At 38.1% G+C, this 18998-nt stretch overlaps 1 protein-coding gene and 1 long non-coding RNA gene across 2 annotated transcripts in view; one reads left to right on the plus strand and one right to left on the minus strand.

Moving 5' to 3' along the window:
- Window positions 1-11301, plus strand: part of micall2a (mical-like 2a) — a 12509-nt gene extending 1208 nt beyond the window's left edge. Inside the window, exons 3-17 of the mRNA XM_082531490.1 lie at window positions 1603-1744; window positions 1904-2070; window positions 2282-2412; window positions 2505-3029; window positions 3149-3333; window positions 4539-4593; window positions 5017-5216; window positions 5950-6057; window positions 6256-6320; window positions 6500-6623; window positions 9410-9512; window positions 10131-10204; window positions 10282-10396; window positions 10507-10553; window positions 10633-11301. Coding sequence (XP_082387616.1) covers window positions 1603-1744; window positions 1904-2070; window positions 2282-2412; window positions 2505-3029; window positions 3149-3333; window positions 4539-4593; window positions 5017-5216; window positions 5950-6057; window positions 6256-6320; window positions 6500-6623; window positions 9410-9512; window positions 10131-10204; window positions 10282-10396; window positions 10507-10553; window positions 10633-10712 — 2121 coding nt within the window. The 3' untranslated portion in view covers window positions 10713-11301. The remainder of the gene's footprint in view (window positions 1-1602; window positions 1745-1903; window positions 2071-2281; window positions 2413-2504; window positions 3030-3148; window positions 3334-4538; window positions 4594-5016; window positions 5217-5949; window positions 6058-6255; window positions 6321-6499; window positions 6624-9409; window positions 9513-10130; window positions 10205-10281; window positions 10397-10506; window positions 10554-10632) is intronic.
- LOC309705887 overlaps window positions 1-18998 on the minus strand; it is a 269576-nt gene that overhangs the window by 78597 nt on the left and 171981 nt on the right. The gene's annotated exons all lie outside the window — the stretch shown is intronic.

Genomic DNA, 18998 nt, shown 5'->3' on the forward strand with positions numbered 1-18998 from the left:
GAACTCATCTATTCGGTTAACCCCTGCGTGACATGAGCAGCACAGCTGGGACCTCTCCATTATTTAGTTTTCTAACCTCTTGCCGGCTTCCTCTGAGGGTTACAGGCCCTGCAGTAAGTGTGCTACAGTACGCGCTCCGTACGACTTCCTTGTTGTTTTCGATCATCTTGGCTGTGTCAGCAGCAAACCTGACCTCAGGGGAGAGGCTCTCAAGTCTATTCATTTTGAATGAGGCTTTACTGTTGTCTGCCACTCGGTCCTTATGGTGACTGTTCTCTTGAAGACACTGCTGATACATACATCTTGAATGGTATACGAGAACAAAACGATTTGTGGGCAAAGAGCTGTGTGTTTGGTCAAGGTTAAGTTTGATACACTGCTGAAGATGCTCCCTCTACTGAAACATGAGAGAGCACCTGGTAATTCACACCCTTTCTATATTTCATGAATGGTGTCACGCTTCTTACAGGTAGGGCTGGATGATAAATTGGATTTTAATTTCAGGTACAATCTAGTATGAAATTGCTTCTTAGAATTCATTTTCACCATAAAGCTCTAATTTTGTTTTGTGTTAGAAATAAAGCACACCCCTTTACCTGACAGTGGTGTGTTTTTACACTCTAAAAGCCTAAGCTATTTAGTTCAGCTCAAGCCACGTGGACAGAAAGCAAGCCTTTTGTTCAACAAGACCTATCGAGAGAAGTAATTGAAGGAAGGATTCTGTAGGAGAACATGGTCATTGGAAACCGATTTTTTTTTTTTTTTTAATCCCAGCTGCCTTTATTTCCAGGGTCTTTAACATGGTCTGCAATGGAGGAGTTGGCCTATGCTCCTCCTCCTGTTGCCAGCAGCGGAGGTCTTCTGATGTTTATGAGTTCCCTGGGCCTCTTGTTGCCCTTATCTGAACCCACAGACGTCTCACAGTGGAGGCCAGCAGAGCAACCGGTTGCTTCATAGTCAAAAACATCCACTATTCTGTACCTATGGGCCCAACTCCTGATTGAACACCTATTTTCCCTATCTCCGATACTCTGTTATTTATTTTTATATTACTGGAGGTTTAGGAAAATCCACCATGTACAGGGATAGGGGGTGGTGGTGGGGTTAAAGGTGAGTAAATTCTATATATTTTAATTTAATAAATAACCATGTTAGACTTTTTTTTTTCCTCCCCATGAGCTGAAATTTGTGGTTTTGTCCACTTAAACTCCTCAGTATCCCCTTCTTTTTATATATGCCCACTTGCTATTCCGTAAGGCTTTTCTTTAAATTTAATGAGCATATCCAGGCTGATCCTAAACAATGCACTGATATCCCGCTCTTCCCATCCTCTTTCTTATCCCTACAAGCTCACAGGAAGTGTGCCATTCATTATAGAGCCCTTTCCAAACCTCCTAGGGTTGTGCCACAGAATACCGCCAGTCTATTTAAAGTAAATTGTATTGTGTGACATATTTACACATGCTGTAACTGTAGGAGGTAGCCCAGCCAATGCCATGCTTTTACATGGAAAAAGTGCTTTGGATATGCCTACTTTGTTTGGCATATTTAGTTGGAGTTGGGGGCTGTTGGTTAAACTTTGATTTATTTTTTTCTCTTAAGGCTTTTCAGATCGCAGAGGAGAAGCTGGGGATCCCAGCTTTGTTAGATGCAGAGGACATGGTGGCTTTAAGGATCCCAGACAGGCTGAGCATTCTTACCTACGTCTCCCAGTACTACAACTACTTCAAAGGACGGCCTCCCAGTGAGAATATGTCTGCTTTAAAAATCCCTAGCAACTGCATTTGAGTAGTTCATCCTCTTTAATTCTGAGCTTTTTCCTTATATATTTCTTTTTTATGTACAGGCTGAGGTATTTTTTTCCCCCAACTCTTTGACACTAATGATGTTTTACTGTCTTCAGTGGGAGGTGTAAAAAGGCCAGCAGAGGGCTCCAAGGAGGAGCCATCGGAGAAAAAAAACCTCCCAGTCGTTGCCAAAAGCTTTGTATCTAAAACTGCCACTGAGAGTTGTTTACCTTCCACTCACACAGCTCAGACCTCACCCAAATTGGCAAGAGCTTCTACTCAGGTCAGTAGTCATGTCAAACGGCACGTCATCAGTCAGCTAAAATTAAGGCTGTGTGTTAAAACGTCTTTCTTTTACACACCTTTGCTTTTTAAAGGAATAATATTTAGGATTAAACATAGCATTTATTTTCAGTGGGTCACCAAAGGAATCCTAGGGGAAATGGGATACCTTTCTGGATAAATGTTTTCTCACTTTTGATTCTTTTTCACAGAAGGTAGTTTTGGCTGAAAACCCCAACAAAAATGGGACTCTCAATAGCAAATGTGTTTCATGCAAGGGCCATGTTCATCTTGTTCAGAGGCACTTTGTGGAAGGCAAGCTCTATCACAGAAGCTGTTTCAAGTAAGAATTTAATCTATATTCATAGATGCTTTTCCCCCTGCACAGGGGCTTATTCCATTAATAATTTAATATTAATAAACTTCCACCACCAGGTGTGGCGAGTGCGCCAGCGTACTCCATGTAGGCGGTTACAAACCTGGGACGGATCCAGACACTTTTATCTGTAACTCCCACCAGAACACTTCCAAGACTTCCTCCTCTGAGGCTCTGATCAAAAATGGTCTCACCAGTTCAGCTGCGCGACCACTAAATGATGCCAGCCTAAAACGGCCTTCACCACACCCCCCTTCGGTGTTGTCAGCCCCACTGAATAATGTTTTGAAACCAGTTGCTCCTACTCCAACCTCCCAGTCCTGGACGGCCTCAGCCCAGAAGACACAGGCTGCCCGGCAGAAGTTTTTCCAGACTGTGCCACAAGTTACTGAAATCTCCAAAGTCAACAACAGGAAGCCAACAGAGCAATCAAGTGTTCAAGTAAGGCCAAAGGTCCCGACTGATGATGATGATGATGATCGAAAGAGCCAGTCGAGGGTAATGGTTGGAAAAAAACTAGCAGAGCAAAACTACAACAATAATAACAAACGCCCATTTACAATCCGATCGGCGGATGAGAGATGGTGAGCATTGCATTAATATACAATCTATAGCCATGAATGCACTGTCCTTCTGAAGGAAACTTTCCCACAGTCTTTTTTTTTTTTTTAAAGCTGATGGTGAGGGCTTTCTCTGTCCCCAGGTTTGGTGATGAGCCAAGTTTAGCTGACAGCTCTGCTTTGAAAAAGGATAAATGCAGCCAAGCCTCAGCAGGAAACTACGCAGGACAGCCCTCCACCACTCAGGCAAACAATAAGGAATTGCCATGTCTAAAGGCCATCAATAAAGACAACACAGGGCCAACAACTGTACACAAAACCACCAAAGGCAAGCTCCACTAAATTCATTTTACTTGTGTCTGATCCATTATTTGACATCCAGCCAGCATCCACCCACCCCCACCATTCAGTCTGTCTCTCACATTCCTAGAAAACAAAGCCCTTTTGTCATTTTTGCCCTATTTATAAAACCAGTGCATCTCGCATGCTGATAGCTGACATTTTAATTCCTGTCTCACACTAATGAACTTTCATAGTTGAACTGTCATTCTCCTGGGATGGATGTGCATGCACGGGTGTCACATTCTGACTGTCGGTGGGTTTGTAGACAGAAATACAATTACTGGTGGGTCTATTGAGAATGGTTTTTCAGTCACTTTTACTTTTAGCATTGATGGAAGTTTTCCAGACATGGAAATGAAGTCTGTTTCTTACTAATATTAACCATATGTTGACTGGACATTACGCCAAGGTCAGTGATTAAAGCATCATTTTGTTCTTGCGTGCAGACGAGAATGTGGAGCGCAATCATTTTATTGGAGTGCTGTGAATACCGGTACCTAGATAATGAAACCAGTAACTGTGCGCTTGACAGCTGTTTAGACGAGTGTGACACACGAGTCGAGGGAAGTTTTTTTTTTTTTTTTTTTTTTTTTTGTTTGTTTGTTTGTTTTGTTTATTGTGTACAATAACTTGGAAGTGCTGCGAGTGTGCACGTCACTGACAAAGCAGATGTCTCATAAGCTGCAATGCGCCATCTTCTCTCGTTCTAAAAGTTTTAAAACGGTAGTTACACAAGATTATAAGGTGAAGTGTAATGACGGATTTACCATTGTGCTTTTTATTCGCCAAGGTTAATGCAGAGTTAGACGTTTGTGATCATTGCGATTCGTGTTATTGTTGTCAGCAAGATTATGAAAAAGACTGCCAAGTGAGATGCTGGGAAACTTGGTGGCGATGTCGATCACAGGCACAAGAACCACCTCTGAAATTTTGAAACGCTTTCTTTGAATTGAGGAAAGTATCGTTGATCTTTGTGGAGGAATGCCCTTCTGCTTCAGCAAGAAAAAATTAATCGTTGGAATCAACATCATTTTAATCACGGTTGTTTCAGCTGTTTATCAAGCAAGTCCTTTCTTAAATGCAGTGATATGCCGTTATAGTTTTCCCATCTAAGTATTCATGGTCTTTGGAGACTAGCAATAATGATCTTATTTTTCATTTTTGATTTTACTTTCTGTCGTTTCTCTGCAGATCCAGTATACCATGAGTGGCAAAGAAAACCTGTTAAAACCGAACTCGGGCTAAAGTAAGTATTTGCAGTTACTCGGCTGAAAGTTGAAAAGCTGCACAAGTGGACCAGAATGTCTTGAAAGACTTGCCTTGAAATACATCTGACCTATCAGATTATTTACTCTCCAGAACGCAGAATCATCTTCGTCCATCTCTTTTATTGCTGACTGGCTCAAAGTGGAGCCGCTAGTTCTATCCCCCATCTTAACAAGTCCCGAGGAGTGCAAGGCCTGAACTCCTGCTTTCCTACTCCTTAACACTAGATTTTCTCATTTCTAACCCCTGCTGATGATTCTTCAACTGTTTTCATCACCTTTTTAACATTTCAAAATTTAAGGTGAGGTTGTTACTCGTCTGACCTATTAGTACATTTCACCTGTGTCGGATTAATGCCTCTGTATTAAAATAATAAGTTCATTTCTTTGTTTATATCTTACAGAGATGCTGAACCTGAAGCTTTTACTGAAAATCATAAAGCTGAATTCATGTCCACACCTCCATCTAATGTCTCAATTAGTCCAACAAGGCTTCCTCTGGCTCAAACACCTGCAGCACCAGGAGTTAGCTTTGCTCTGTTTGATCCTGCGTGCTTTAGGGAAGTCAGTCCCCAGAAACCTCAGCCTGCCTCTGAAATCCTAGGTGAGAGGCTTCTTTGCATTATAATGAGAGACATTTGTCTGCTGATATATTAAATGAATTGAGTGTTTGATGTCAAAGTGAACCAGAACTAGCTTGCAAGGAACCTCTCTGTAAAGGTTTTGGTGACTCAAGCTGTTTTGTCTTGGCCATTTTCATGTTTAAATAACAAAGTTCAGTCACGTGTTAATGGAATCAATTAATACACACTGAGAGCAGCAATACCCAAGTAAAGCAAATGTATGTGTATTTTATTTTATTTATTTGGCTAACTTATTCAAGCTCTTGAAGAATCTAAAGCGACATAATGAAACTATGAAGTTGGTGGAAAATTTGCACTTTCATCTATTAAGATGGTAAAATAGATGTACTTTGAATTTGGGGGTAGGGTGATTGGGTTCTAACCAAAAATATTATCTATAATCTAGACTGTATGAGAAGTCGAGAGCATCAACACAAAGAATGAAATACATTCTTGGTGGTTTGTGTAAATTTTATGCCAGTTTTAGTTGGCTTATTTTAATGAAAACTATAAATGTGAACCTCATGGTTTTGCTTGAGGAAATGCTAAATGACTCACTCTAGCCAATGGGACCCATCCTGTGTATGCTCTGAACGTCCACAAAATTATACACACCCTATTGTATTAGTTCCCATATTAAACAAACAAAATGAAAACAAAGTTTTGTGAACTCTGCACTTCTGCAGTGTTTAAGGCCTCTTCTCTTTATTTTAGATTTTAAATTTGGGAGTTGCTTGCCTGTGAAATCCTCACCCAGACTGCCAGCTGTGAAATCTATTAGCTCTTCAACTACTTTTCCAGCCAATCATGGAAATCCATCAGGTTGTTTCCCATCTTTTTAATAGCTATCAAAGCCAAATATACATGATTTCAGATTTCTTGTTGATTTCATATGAAAAGTGTATAAATACATTTAAAAAAAATTTATTTTACTGAAAACAGGTTAAGTCATATGTGACAATACTTTTCTAAAAAGCTGCCATGAAAGAACTATCTAATCCTATTTTATCTACCTCTTAGCTGCTAAAAAGGGAAAGTATTTGTCACCCACCAACGCCTCCAGGACTGAAATGAGGTCACCCTCTGTAAGTTCCCTCCATTAAGTCTCTTAAGAGATTAATTAACAGCTCTACAAATATGCTTTCATTACATTCCCAGCAAAAAATGGATGACCTTCTTTACATTAAAGTGGCCAAAGTCAGAATTTTCAAATTACAATAATCTTTACTTGACAGTGACTCTTAAATTCTCTGTTTTGCACCAGGTAAGGTCTTATCATATCCCAATGGAGCAGATTGAAAGGCAGCTGAATGATATTGAGACAAACTTGGCTCATTTGGAGAAGGAGGGTGTGGAGCTGGAACAGAAGCTTCGAAGCTGTGAGGAAGGTACGTTTTATGTCTTCCACTTCTCCTTTTTACTTGTAAAAACATACAAATATTAAACAATGCAATCAATAGTCCACTTTCAGACATGGTTCATGAGACATTTAGTAGCTGGCTTTTCACTCTTAACTCTGCAGCGTAGTTCCATATTATTTCTGAACAAGTGAGAGCAGTAGTGTGGTAATAAGCTGGATATGATAAGTTAAAGATATGGAAATGGCAAGTTACCACATCTTGATTACAAATGAATATCATGTGATATCTTACATTACTAATTACTTTAGTAATATTACACTGAAATTTTATAAGGGGCCAAAATCTAGGGGCAATACAATGAAAACATAGATGCCTTTGAGGCAAACCCAATTAATCATACAGTATATTGGTAATGATATCATAACTTGTTAGGAATACATATACGTTGCATCTGTGCATTTACATTTTTCATACAGTGATTTTTTTTTTTTTTTTTTTTTTTTTTTTTTTTTTTTAAGTGGTAGTAACCTCATAATCATAAGGTTATTTTGGGTGATGCTTTACCATATCAGGATAGTATTATCATACTATGATGATGGGATTATGGGATCTAGCATTTCCCCTTATTCACAAGGTCACAATGCAAATATTATCTTTTTTTCCTTCAATAATAATAATAATAATTATTATTTGTAAATATTATGTTTAATGTTGTGGCATATTGTCTATTGTAGTTTCTTATTTCTATGGTAATGTAAAAACCAGGAATCAGGGTTTCAAAATACTGATTTGTATCTAATTCCATGTTAATAACCTCTTAAAGCAAAAGCTACATCTTTCCATACAATCATCACATTGCTTGAAGTATGATTATCTGGAAACGTGAAGGATTTTCTGTGTAATAACAAGAAGTTTGAGCTGCAAGATGATTATACTAAATTTTATTGCGGTATCTCCTTTTTTATTTTATCCTATCCCATCTGTAACATCTATATCGCTGCATATGACCAATTGTGACATCTGTATATGTGGATCGGACTAAGCTAGGTAATATTTAATACCTGGCCATTTCTGAACAAGAGGGGGGTTGGTAGACCCTTCACCGCTATGTTGGTTTGAATGAGGTAATATTCTAAAGCAAAATGTGTCTTGCAATAACCTTAAACTAAAATTTGACATCATATTTTTGTTTGAACTGCTGAATCACTCTGCTGCATTGGTGAGTTGTATCTTGGGTGCTTCACACATGTGCTCACCATCAGCTGAAGGTAGGTGTGTGTGTGTGTGTGTGTGTGTGTGTGTGTGTGTGTGCGCATGCCATTTCTATTAGTGTTTCTGCAGTCAAATGAGGTGAGAGGCACAGCTAGCCCACAGGGATGTTGCGTCTCCTTTGAGGTCGTAGGAGTAGGGGGCCTTATTGCTTTGCTCAAGGTCAACATGACTTGGATATAGTAATAAATTTTTATATATATATTTATATGTGTGTATTCTGGTCGATTGCTTTTTTTTTTTTCTTTCTACATGCTACCCAGGAAGCCTGAGCATGTCAGTTGGCCAGAATTTAACATCATTTCCACACTACCTAGGAGATCATCTACTTCTCAACTGGAATTTGTTGGCATAAAAACTAAACCCTGGCACTCAGGTTCAGTTCAGAATCAAATCATGTTTGTTCTGGTAATGACAGGATGTGTGGGGCTCTGTCCTCTGTCTCTGCAGCTCGCTCTCTGTTGTAAATGTGACTTGACTGATTGGTCGCTAATTAGGATTAGCAAAATATTCAGCCTAAAATCAATTGATCCACCTACTCGGGTATGACTCGGTGAAGCAGCAAATTTAAGCACTGTTTCAGTGCATGTCGGAGTACTGTGGTGGACCAATACTGAAAAGTATACACCGTATCCTGAAAACCTTAAATATTGAATCATCTTTGATGGTAAATTGCATTGTTCCCTGCATCATGTATCCATAATTCATCCATTCTCACATTTTCTTTAAAATCTGGGTAATAATATAACTTCTCAGGGCTGAAAATGAAATTTTAAAATGCTTCTTTGTATATGTGTGGCCACCAGTTTAACCCCACATAATGAAAGCTTTGGAAAAATATAAGCAGTATTGTTGTGAATGATTTAATTAGTAATTCATTAATTTTTTTTTTTTTTACTGGATTGGTTTTTGAGTAAATTGCAAAAAGATGTTTGTCAACAAAACATTGTATTATATTCTAAAGTCGATGCCACAGGAATGATGACTGACAAACTATAAAGTGTCTATAGACAGGTTTTTTGTAACATCATGTTCTGTGACATTTTGATATTATTAAAAAAAAATAGATTCGGGTTTGGCAGGCTAAGCTCCATTTTAAGATTGTTGGCTGTGACATAGTGTCTTAATAAAGGTGACAGCGTGGTTCCAGGATGTGAGTCACTTCTTCTCTTAATAAAAATTGAGAACCACCTACCTGCATATGAGCCAAAATATCCTAACCCCCCCCTTAATTTCTACTTAATGTTTTTCTTGCAAACAGTGAGGTTGAGTCTGCTCAAGTGGGGTATTTTTTTATTTATTTATTTATTTATTTTAATTTTTATCTTTTTTAAGTTTGCTCTTGGAGTATATCAGTTAACATCAGAACAGCACAAAATATTTGGCTTACGTGAAATGATAAATGTTATGAGCTTGTTAAATAAACATCTAGTCAGTGATTATAATTGCTTGATTTACTACAATATATACACATCAGTGATTATAAAACTTTTTATTTTATCTTTTGAATAAATTCAGCTGAGTGCTACTAACTTGTTTTGCAGATGGAGAAGGTGACATCTTGATGGACCCACTGATGGTCGACTGGTTTAACCTCATTCGAAAAAAACAAATGTTCATTAGGAAAGAATCAGAGCTCATTTACATGTGAGTATTATTGAAGGATCGATGTAGATTGAGAATATTAAATGACCCTTTCTCCATTATTCAGGGAATTATTACTCATTTGGATAATATTTGTTTACACTAGAAAAGGCTTTTGAACAATATTCTTACTTTGACTTGACTTTGAGACTTGACAGTTGGATTTCTCTTTATATAATAATAATAATAATAATAATGGATACTTTATTGATCCCCATGGGGAAATTACTTGTTTTTCTCTGCATTTGACCCATTCACTCAGTGAAGCAGTGGGCAGCCCACTAAGCAGGCGCCCGGGGAGCAGTGTGTAGGGACGGTACCTTGCTCAGGGGTACCTCAGGGTAGACGTTAAGTGGATTCGAACCGCCGACCTTCCGATCATGGGGCGACCACTTTACCTACTGAGCTATCCCTGCCCCAATTTGATTATATTAATTCCAAACCTTATTTATTTTACCTGATACTTTCTTTAAAGATTTTTCCCTCATTGCTTGTACTTTTACTTGCATTTAACATTAGGACAAAAATCAAACTTAACTGAGAAACTCAAAATTTTTAGGATTGTTTAGAAGTTTTAGATATAATGTGAGTTTTGAATTAGTATTTGATGTTAAAACTCAGAGCCAGGACTCAAGAGCTGGAGCAGCAGCAGCCAGGTGTTGAGGGGGAACTTCGCAGGCTGCTCGAGAAGCCAGGTAAGCGCTCGGTCTCTTTGCCTGTCAGCATCTGTCTTACTTCTTTTTCCGACATGCGGTTGTTAACATTGTCACAGATCATTTAAAGTCCAGAGAGGAACAACGGCAGGAGAAGAAACTAATGCAGAAATTGATGGAGATCGTGGATGGCAGAAACGCAATTGTGGATGGTCTCGACGAGGACAGGCTGAGGTAACATTATCAATCTTCTAATTAATTCTTAAGTACAATGCAGTTAATCTTAAAGATTGATGTGGTAAAAAGATATGACAGTGCTTAGTTTGATTTTTGGCTAATTTCAGGGAAGTGGAGGAAGATCAGCAGTTGAATAAAATGATGCAAAACCTTGGTAAGCAACATATAAAATGTCTTTTTTTTCTGTTTCAATTTGATTTGAGTTGTTAATATACTGGTTTTGTTGAGAACAGGAGTGAAGAAAGCCAAAAATGAAAGGAAATCCTCAATCTCAAAACTGTTCAGGCGAAGAAGTAAAAGACGCTTTGAATGATCCTAAAGGGGATTATTTGATTTATTTATTTTTATTTTTTACTAAATTGTCATTATTTCTATTGTATTAATATTCCTTTTAAAAATTTAACTTTTTTTATGTATAATTTGTGCTCATGGGAAAGATAACAGAAGAGATCTCAAATTAGGAAGGATGTACCAAGCCATATTTTGTCTATACACCATTTGAAGAAAAAAAAGAAAAAAAAAATTGGTGCAAATGTTTTTGTTTAGAAAATCACTTTCAATTCTTGGTTTGTTGCTACTCCACTGTTGTTCCACTGTTAAGGTTGTTCGTATAGAAAATTCTCATTTTTCTGTTAATATAATTTCAGTCTCACTAAAGTAAAATGAATATCACATTTGGGGATATACTAATTTGTATAGATATATATATATATATTCTTGGAATAAAGTAACCATTTTAAAATCGCACATGGTTTAAAATAAAAGCAGCGTCGAATCACCTGTCATAATGTCAAAATGATGAGGGAACACTGGCTCTTCCACATGTGAATAGGAGTGAGAAGGATAAATGTGTAATCCTTTGCCAGTCTTGAGTCAAAATGAAATTATTTCAGTATTTATTTAATAATGGATTTTAACAAATTTCCTGTAAGGATATTAGAGGGAGCCTTGACAATTAAGTTTGAATGGCTGTGGAGTGTAAAATGGGGAGCCACACATGTTGAACTGTTGGGCTGTAGTTCCTCTCTCAGACTGTACTGTAGGTGGCAGCCTGGGTATGCTGTATCACACGGCAAGAACTTGGAAATCCTATTTGCCACAGTACAGACAGTTAATTTCTTTGCTAATTTTATAAATGCTGCAAAAATGTTCAGCTGTGCTGATGCAATAATGTTATGTGAAAGAGGATTAGGAAGAGCAGTAGCTTATGGCTGGCAAAGGCTTATAAACTATAGGATGTATTGAGCTCTTTATCTTCAAACCTGGTTTAATTAAACATTACTCTTTACTAATATCTGCATCAGAATTGCTCCATACCTGAGCTATTAAAATGTTGAAATGACGTGCGAGGGCACTCATCTGTGAAAATGGCATTTGCTGTGTTTGTAAGGAATGCTCTGTAATGTTGCATTTTAGAAGTGTTATTGAAAGGTGTGTGTATGCGTTCTCCTATTTATAGTATTTTAAAACTTGAAATCTGTTGTCCAATAAATCCTTTGAAGATTAGAACGAACGAGAGGTTGAATTATTTACTCAATAACCGCCTCCTTCCATTTTAAATAGATCCCCAAACTTTTCATCTCTTCCCTCCCCATGTTACAAGCTTCACCAATGACTGTTGATACAATGACACTACCAAGATCAGACATTGCTTTCAGTAAGAAGCCAACAGCACTGGAACTCCTTTGCATTAAAGCTGCGGAGCGATCACGGAGCAGCATCGATGTATGCCTTCATTAAAGCTTTTTAAAGACGGCATCAAGATAATTCACTGGCGTCAATATATCGCAGCTTCTTATAAACTACATATCGCTCATTTTGAGATGCATGAAATTGTGATCATGAACTTGGAACACAATCTTTCTAGCTGAGCACAGTTGAGGATGATATTGGTACAAAATGCCACGCGTGATGTGGGTGACAGTCGAGACTGAATGTGTGATATTAGAGTTAATTAAAGCTTTGCGCCCCATCTACTGCAAATGCTTGCACTTCTGCAATTAAGAATCAAAGGCGAGGGCTTAGTGTCAGGGGGGTGTCTAATACATGGTTTTAACAGGAATGGGACCTGATTTGCCGAGCTCCTAGCGACAAGCATTAACAACAGCCTCAAATTAGAGAGACATTAATATTCATAAGTAAAACAATTCATCCTGTGAATGTGTGATGAAATGGAATCCTCTGAGGTGAGCTCTTGTGTCCAGGCTGCCATCGTTCATTAAAATATGCCATTACCCATGAAGTGCTTAATCTTTATGAAAGGGTGGTGAAATCAGTTTGAACTGCTCGAACAGAAAGGTGGAAATCGTAATATTGTTCAGAACCTTACATTATGTTAATCTTGTGCATTTCGTGACGACGCGATGTCAAACAGTATAGGTTTCTGTGTGTCTCATGAAAATGTACAAAGCATTTTTTTTTTCTTTTACTGAAATTAGTCTGTTATTCTATTAATAGGGCGTGAGTTCTTTGTGATGTTCTAGGTTGGCTGTTAGTCTGCCTCTTCCAACACCATCTAAATTCTGTGTGTGTGCGTATGTGTGTTTCGTCTTATTCCAGTCACTGCCAGAGTCTCTGCCACTAGCCTGTAATTATGATCCTCGAGGTAATTTTATCAGGCTCATTAGCTCTGATGAGTAAACGAGAAGCGTGCCTCTAATTTATTGGCCATCCAGGCTGGAGACTTAATTCTCATCAGAGAGATCATAATATTTGTATAGAGAGTGAGACTGATACAGTATACATATACACACTTGGTTGCAAAGCTCCTAGAACAACACCGAGGCCAAGACTTTGTGACTTAAAATCAGTAATTACACTACTAAGACAAGCCCGTTTGGATAACTGGGCACATGCTTTAAAAATTACAAAAGATGTGTCTGTGATGAGCAGGGCACAAAACATAGTCGTCTTTTTTTTTTTCTTTTCTTTTTTTGGGGGGGCATTCAGGCATGATTTCAAATGAAAGCCATTGTTTGCATTCTAGGGAGTCTTGAGAGTTTATCTTTCTGCACAAAATTAGATTCTCACACCTCTGCAAACAAAATTGCATTGTTTTGTTCCCTGTTCAATAGAGATTATCCATTTTCTGTGTCAGAGAATGTGTTAAGGGAGCGGTGTAAATATGCTCACCATTTTCAGTGTGTAGAAATTTGCATTGAGGGGAAATTATGCATGCTGGCTAGTGGAAATGAAATGTATAAAGTGCATGACTGGTAGACTTGACAAGTGCAGCTTTCATCCATCTCAAATGAATAATTTTCACTTCCCTTAAACATCCTTAATCCAACCATGTTATCAGCGGGCATGCAGGATTCTGCCAGACTTTCTCCTTAACGGCACAGCAACTTTCAACTTGCCTGAGATTTTGCACTGCAGTTGCTTACCACATGGTCTTAGGGACTCACTCTTATCCTTGCCTGCTGGTTTTGTGGATCAGTAAAATTCCTTCAAAACACAATATATACATAACGCAAGTCTTAATAGATAGCAGAATGTCTCACTCTACCCTCCTCTGTGCAGCCTCAGAGGTCGACTTAATGCACTGTATTTTACCTCTGATTCACATTGGCAGAGAACTCAGAGGATGGTGTCTAAAAAACCTATTTGCTCCGTGGCCCTTTGTCCTCTATTTCAAATTTCAGTGACAGACCCCTCCATGATCCTATAATGTGGTTTGGAAACTCATATGGCTGTAAAGGGATAGAGAAGGATATTCATGGTAAATTACTCATTTATAGCCCAGCATTCAGCATTCCGACTTGTTATTTAGGGACATTTCCTTGTCTTCTTTACTGAAATCCATACTGGTAATGATACTGTACAGCGAAATACATCCCCCACCCCTCACATCCCGGTCCTTTTAATTTATGCATTGTAGCATGTTTTTAAAATGCTAACAAACAATGAAATGTGTAATTGGTGTTTATGCTACTAATCCGCCTGATAGCCTCTAATATGAAGGGTTACCTGGCTATTTTCAATATCCACTTTCTCAGAAGCCTCAGTCTGCGATAAGAATATTAACCTCATCAATTTCAGGTAACTTTCAACGCTTTAACGTCTTGTCTTAAAGACCTACGTGTTAGCAGGAGTCTCAGCCTTGGCATTTAGTGACATTTTAAGCCTTTTAACAGAATCCAGACAGGGATTTGCCGTTTCCACCAAAGGAAAATAATTTATATCCTCCTTTCTGAGAAACTGTGGGTAGAGGGATTAAATACACCAGAGAGATTTGTATGTGGTGCAAGTAAAACAATATTGTGACTCAGTTAATATATTTCCTTCCATCTACTGTCATGCTTTGAGGAAGTCGGGAGTTGTTACTCATCGGGCTGAATGATGCTCGATGCTTTTCTTGTTTCATTTTCTCCCTTTCGAGGTTTTAAGTGTGTAGGTCATAGCGATGACAGCAGCGTGTACCTGAACTCTTCTTATGACTATGCAATGAGACAATGCGTGTTAGGAGATAAGTGTTGGAGGCAATGAAAAGTCTGACCGAGACCAATTATTTTGCATTCCTCACAGTCAAACTCACTTAAAACCTTTGGAACAACCAAATGCTTTTGCTCCACCCGGACTTATATTTAAAACATAATGATGTCATGTGCACAAGAACAGAAAAAAACCACCACATTTGTGAATGACAGTTTGGAACACAAAAGGTCTTTTCTGTGAGTTGGATGGGTTTTGGAGTGTGTGTGTGTGTGTGTGTGTGACGGCCGCTGTGTAGTGGAGACATGCAGGGCTCTGTTCTCTCTGTGGGCTGGCAGCTTTGATGCACTGCCTCTCTTATCTCATGCCTGGCAAGGTTAATGAAGTGGTGGCACTTTTGGAGGAAGTAGAAATGGGATGAGTAGCAAAGACCAGAGGAAGCTTGGAGATGAAACGTCCTGCTCTTAGCGGCTGTAAGTGGCAATTTTGGTGAATTACATAGACAATGAGAAAAGGGGTTGTCATCCTCTTAAACACAACAGTCATCTGAATCGGGGAATGGTTGATTGCATCTCTTTCAGCCTGGTTCATATGAAATTACATTAGCATTTAGGCATCACTTGCAGCTTGATCTGTCAAACATCTCTTTATAAGGCCATATTAGTGTTACTACGCAGCACTCAGCCAACATTTAAATCACTTCCTTTTTTTGCTTGAATTATAGTCACGTAGACTAATACACAAACATAATGTAGCACCTTAAATCGACTTGAATGCTCCATGCTAAAGAGAAGTTGCCTTGCGCTTTTTGAGCGTCGGATCATTTTTCATTCGAATCAAAGGAGTTTGTATAGCTTTGAGCCTGGTTTAGTCTGTTCTAGTCCTTTGAAAGACTTCTAAAAAGCTGCAGCACCTTTGTCAGTGGCAACAAGTCCCACTTAAGTGAAAGAGTTGGCTTATTTCATTTTGAGTCTTGGATTGTGGTGCTGGTTACAGCTTAAACAAAGGGCAGAAATGCCACCGCTTCTATAAATATAATAACAGCTGATGTGCTGCTAATGCCCTGTATTTTTATTTTTTTTTTACTTTATTTTAATATTCCAATTCCCTTTGCATCTATAAGAGCTAATAGGTAAACAGTCCTGAATGGTAGAAATGAAGCAGGTCTACATGCCAATGAATTAGCATATAGATGAGTTCATCTCATACAAATAGTGCTCTTTTGCCCAGAACTCCCTGTGCTGAGCAAAGATCATGTATGTAAAGTATGCATGCCGGAAATGTAAATTAATCCATTTCAATCATCATTCAATCTAATAACATTTTCCCCCCCATCCTTTTCCTCATTTGTCCCACATTGCCCAAATGTCCAGTATCATTAAGAGGGCAGTCAAACCATTACCCCAAAGTAGCTTAATTGTTTAAAAGAAAAGGAAAAAATAAGAAGCAAATAAGCATTATGATCAGAGCAAAGTTTTACCTCAGTGTTCTGCTGAAATCACACAATGCAATGATTTTCTAAAGCAGAGGTTCCATAAAAGAAATGCCATTGACCGGATGTTTTGTATTTGATCCTCATTATTGTAATTCCATAAACAAACACCGCCTCTGTGAAACATTACTATTTGTTACATAGCTCTTGTTAATATGCTAAAAGAAGCTTATAGAATTGGGTCAGCTAATTAAGCAATTAGCTTATTCCAGATCCGTGGTCAGGCTGTTACTAATCTATGGCATTGTGAGCCCAGATCTGCCAAAACTGAGAAGCGCTCGCGACTGTGTCCCCCATCCTGACTGACAAAGAATCATGTTTGAAGCCATCGTTCCCCTCTGCAGAAATGCAGAAGACTCTTCAGTGTTCGCTAATGCTCACGTTTCTCATGCAAATCCCTGGAACTGAATGGGTTTGTTTATTGTCTAGTTCGGATATTGAGACATTTATGTAGTGTTGTTGAAGTGTATGCTCCCTGCATTTGTAGCTGTGTTAACACACATGAAATCCCAGACAGATTAGAGTTTGATAGCATTAAAACCATGATGAATGCTGGTGGCTTTTAGCAGAACCCACCACGTAGCTTCTTACCAGGATCCTGTGAAGGGCTAGAAGTTAGGCAGCTTAACAGTAGAGTGGTAAATATATCACTGGTATAATTTAATGAAACTTTCTTTCTGTGAGCCAATTTATTATCCTGAAACTTTTCTGTCTTGAAGAAATTGCTGCTACTGCTGGTCATGTCATCTTCATACACTGATTAACAGTATTTTAAACATGAAAGAGTTGTATTTATGTGTGGGACTTTTTCAGTTATCAATGTGTTATTTATGTCTCTATTTACAGTTTGAAGAAAGGTACGCACAGTAGGCCCACTTGTAGTTGGATTAATATTGCTATTTATGCACAACACCTGACCTGTCCAGGATCTACCCTACCTCTTACCCCATGACAGCTGGCGTAGGCTCCAGCCCCTCGGCAATCCTAAATTGGATAAGTGGAAGAAAATGGATGGATGTATGAAACCCTAACTGTTAGGTAATTAGATAGGTAATTAGGTTTCACTAGATATTGATGCATTACTTTCATGTGCACATTGTGACAAAGAAGTTTTGATCAGTTTTCTATGTTTATCCAATCACATCTGGCAAAGCTTTATTCCAGTAGATGATAATATGACCTTAACAAATGCGTCATCTTTGCTGTAGTTGCAGAGAGGAAAAACTTGCACATGAAAAACTTTATTATATATTTATGCATCATTTTTGGCTTGTGCAATAACTAAATTTTTGTAAGGTGCTGTTTTACAAGGTCTAAACAGCCAGCAGAGGAAGGGGCAACATTAGTTTCATTTGGAATTGTGCTGATTGAGCTGATTTACTTTTTGCAAAGTAGATTTATCTCATCAGTTTCATTAAAAACTGCCTGCTGTGAGTAAAAATATTAAAAACACTAAAAGGTGTTTTTTTTTTTTTTTGTTTTTTTTCCCCCCGTTTGTTTGTTTTACTGGCGACCAGTTCTGTTACACAGAGTACATGTAAGCAATTTTAATCTATTATCTATTACAGCAGTGATTGAGCTTGAGATATTTTTTTGATTAACAGTTTTATTTCTATTTCAAACAACAATAAACAGAGACTTACAGAGACATTACAATATCATAAACTATAAATACACTTCCACGCACCCAAGCACCCACCCAACATTAGTCATCACTCATAATTAATTATAAGCACATTTCATCATTAAATCCAGGTTTATCCAAAAAATAAAAAGACAACAACCAAGATGGATTCTGCAACTTTTTAAAAATAATTTTTCAGCCTTCTAAATTGTTTGTATGAGCCAATTTTTAATATATTTACTTTCTCTCGACAATTCTGTATCATCACCCAGAACAGACTTGGATTGAATGGATTTGAATATATAAAATATTGCAAATATTCAGATACACTGGAAAAAACAAACAAACAAAAATACAGCATCACGTTTTGTTTTTTAATATTTTTTTTCAGATGTTTTCTGTATTTTTTTTCCTGTATGTTTCATTTATTTTATTTTTACCAAAACATTTCTATAAACTTTCATAAAATAAAGATCATGTACAGGGAGTGCAGAATTATTAGGCAAATGAGTATTTTGTCCACATCATCCTCTTCATGCATGTTGTCTTACTCCAAGCTGTATAGGCTCAAAAGCCTACTACCAATTAAGCATATTAGGTGATGTGCATCTCTGTAATGAGAAGGGGTGTGGTCTAATGACATCAACACCCTATATCAGGTGTGCATAATTATTAGGCAACGTCCTTTCCTTTGGCAAAATGGGTCAAAAGAAGGACTTGACAGGCTCAGAAAAGTCAAAAATAGTGAGATATCTTGCAGAGGGATGCAGCAGTCTCAAAATTGCAAAGCTTCTGAAGCGTGATCATCGAACAATCAAGCGTTTCATTCAAAATAGTCAACAGGGTCGCAAGAAGCGTGTGGAAAAACCAAGGCGCAAAATAACTGCCAATGAACTGAGAAAAGTCAAGCGTGCAGCTGCCAAGATGCCACTTGCCACCAGTTTGGCCATATTTCAGAGCTGCAACATCACTGGAGTGGCCAAAAGCACAAGGTGTGCAATACTCAGAGACATGGCCAAGGTAAGAAAGGCTGAAAGACGACCACCACT

The sequence above is a fragment of the Aulonocara stuartgranti genome (genome assembly GCF_965226115.1).
Source record: "Aulonocara stuartgranti genome assembly, chromosome: 4".
NCBI classification, from domain to species: Eukaryota; Metazoa; Chordata; class Actinopteri; order Cichliformes; family Cichlidae; genus Aulonocara; species Aulonocara stuartgranti.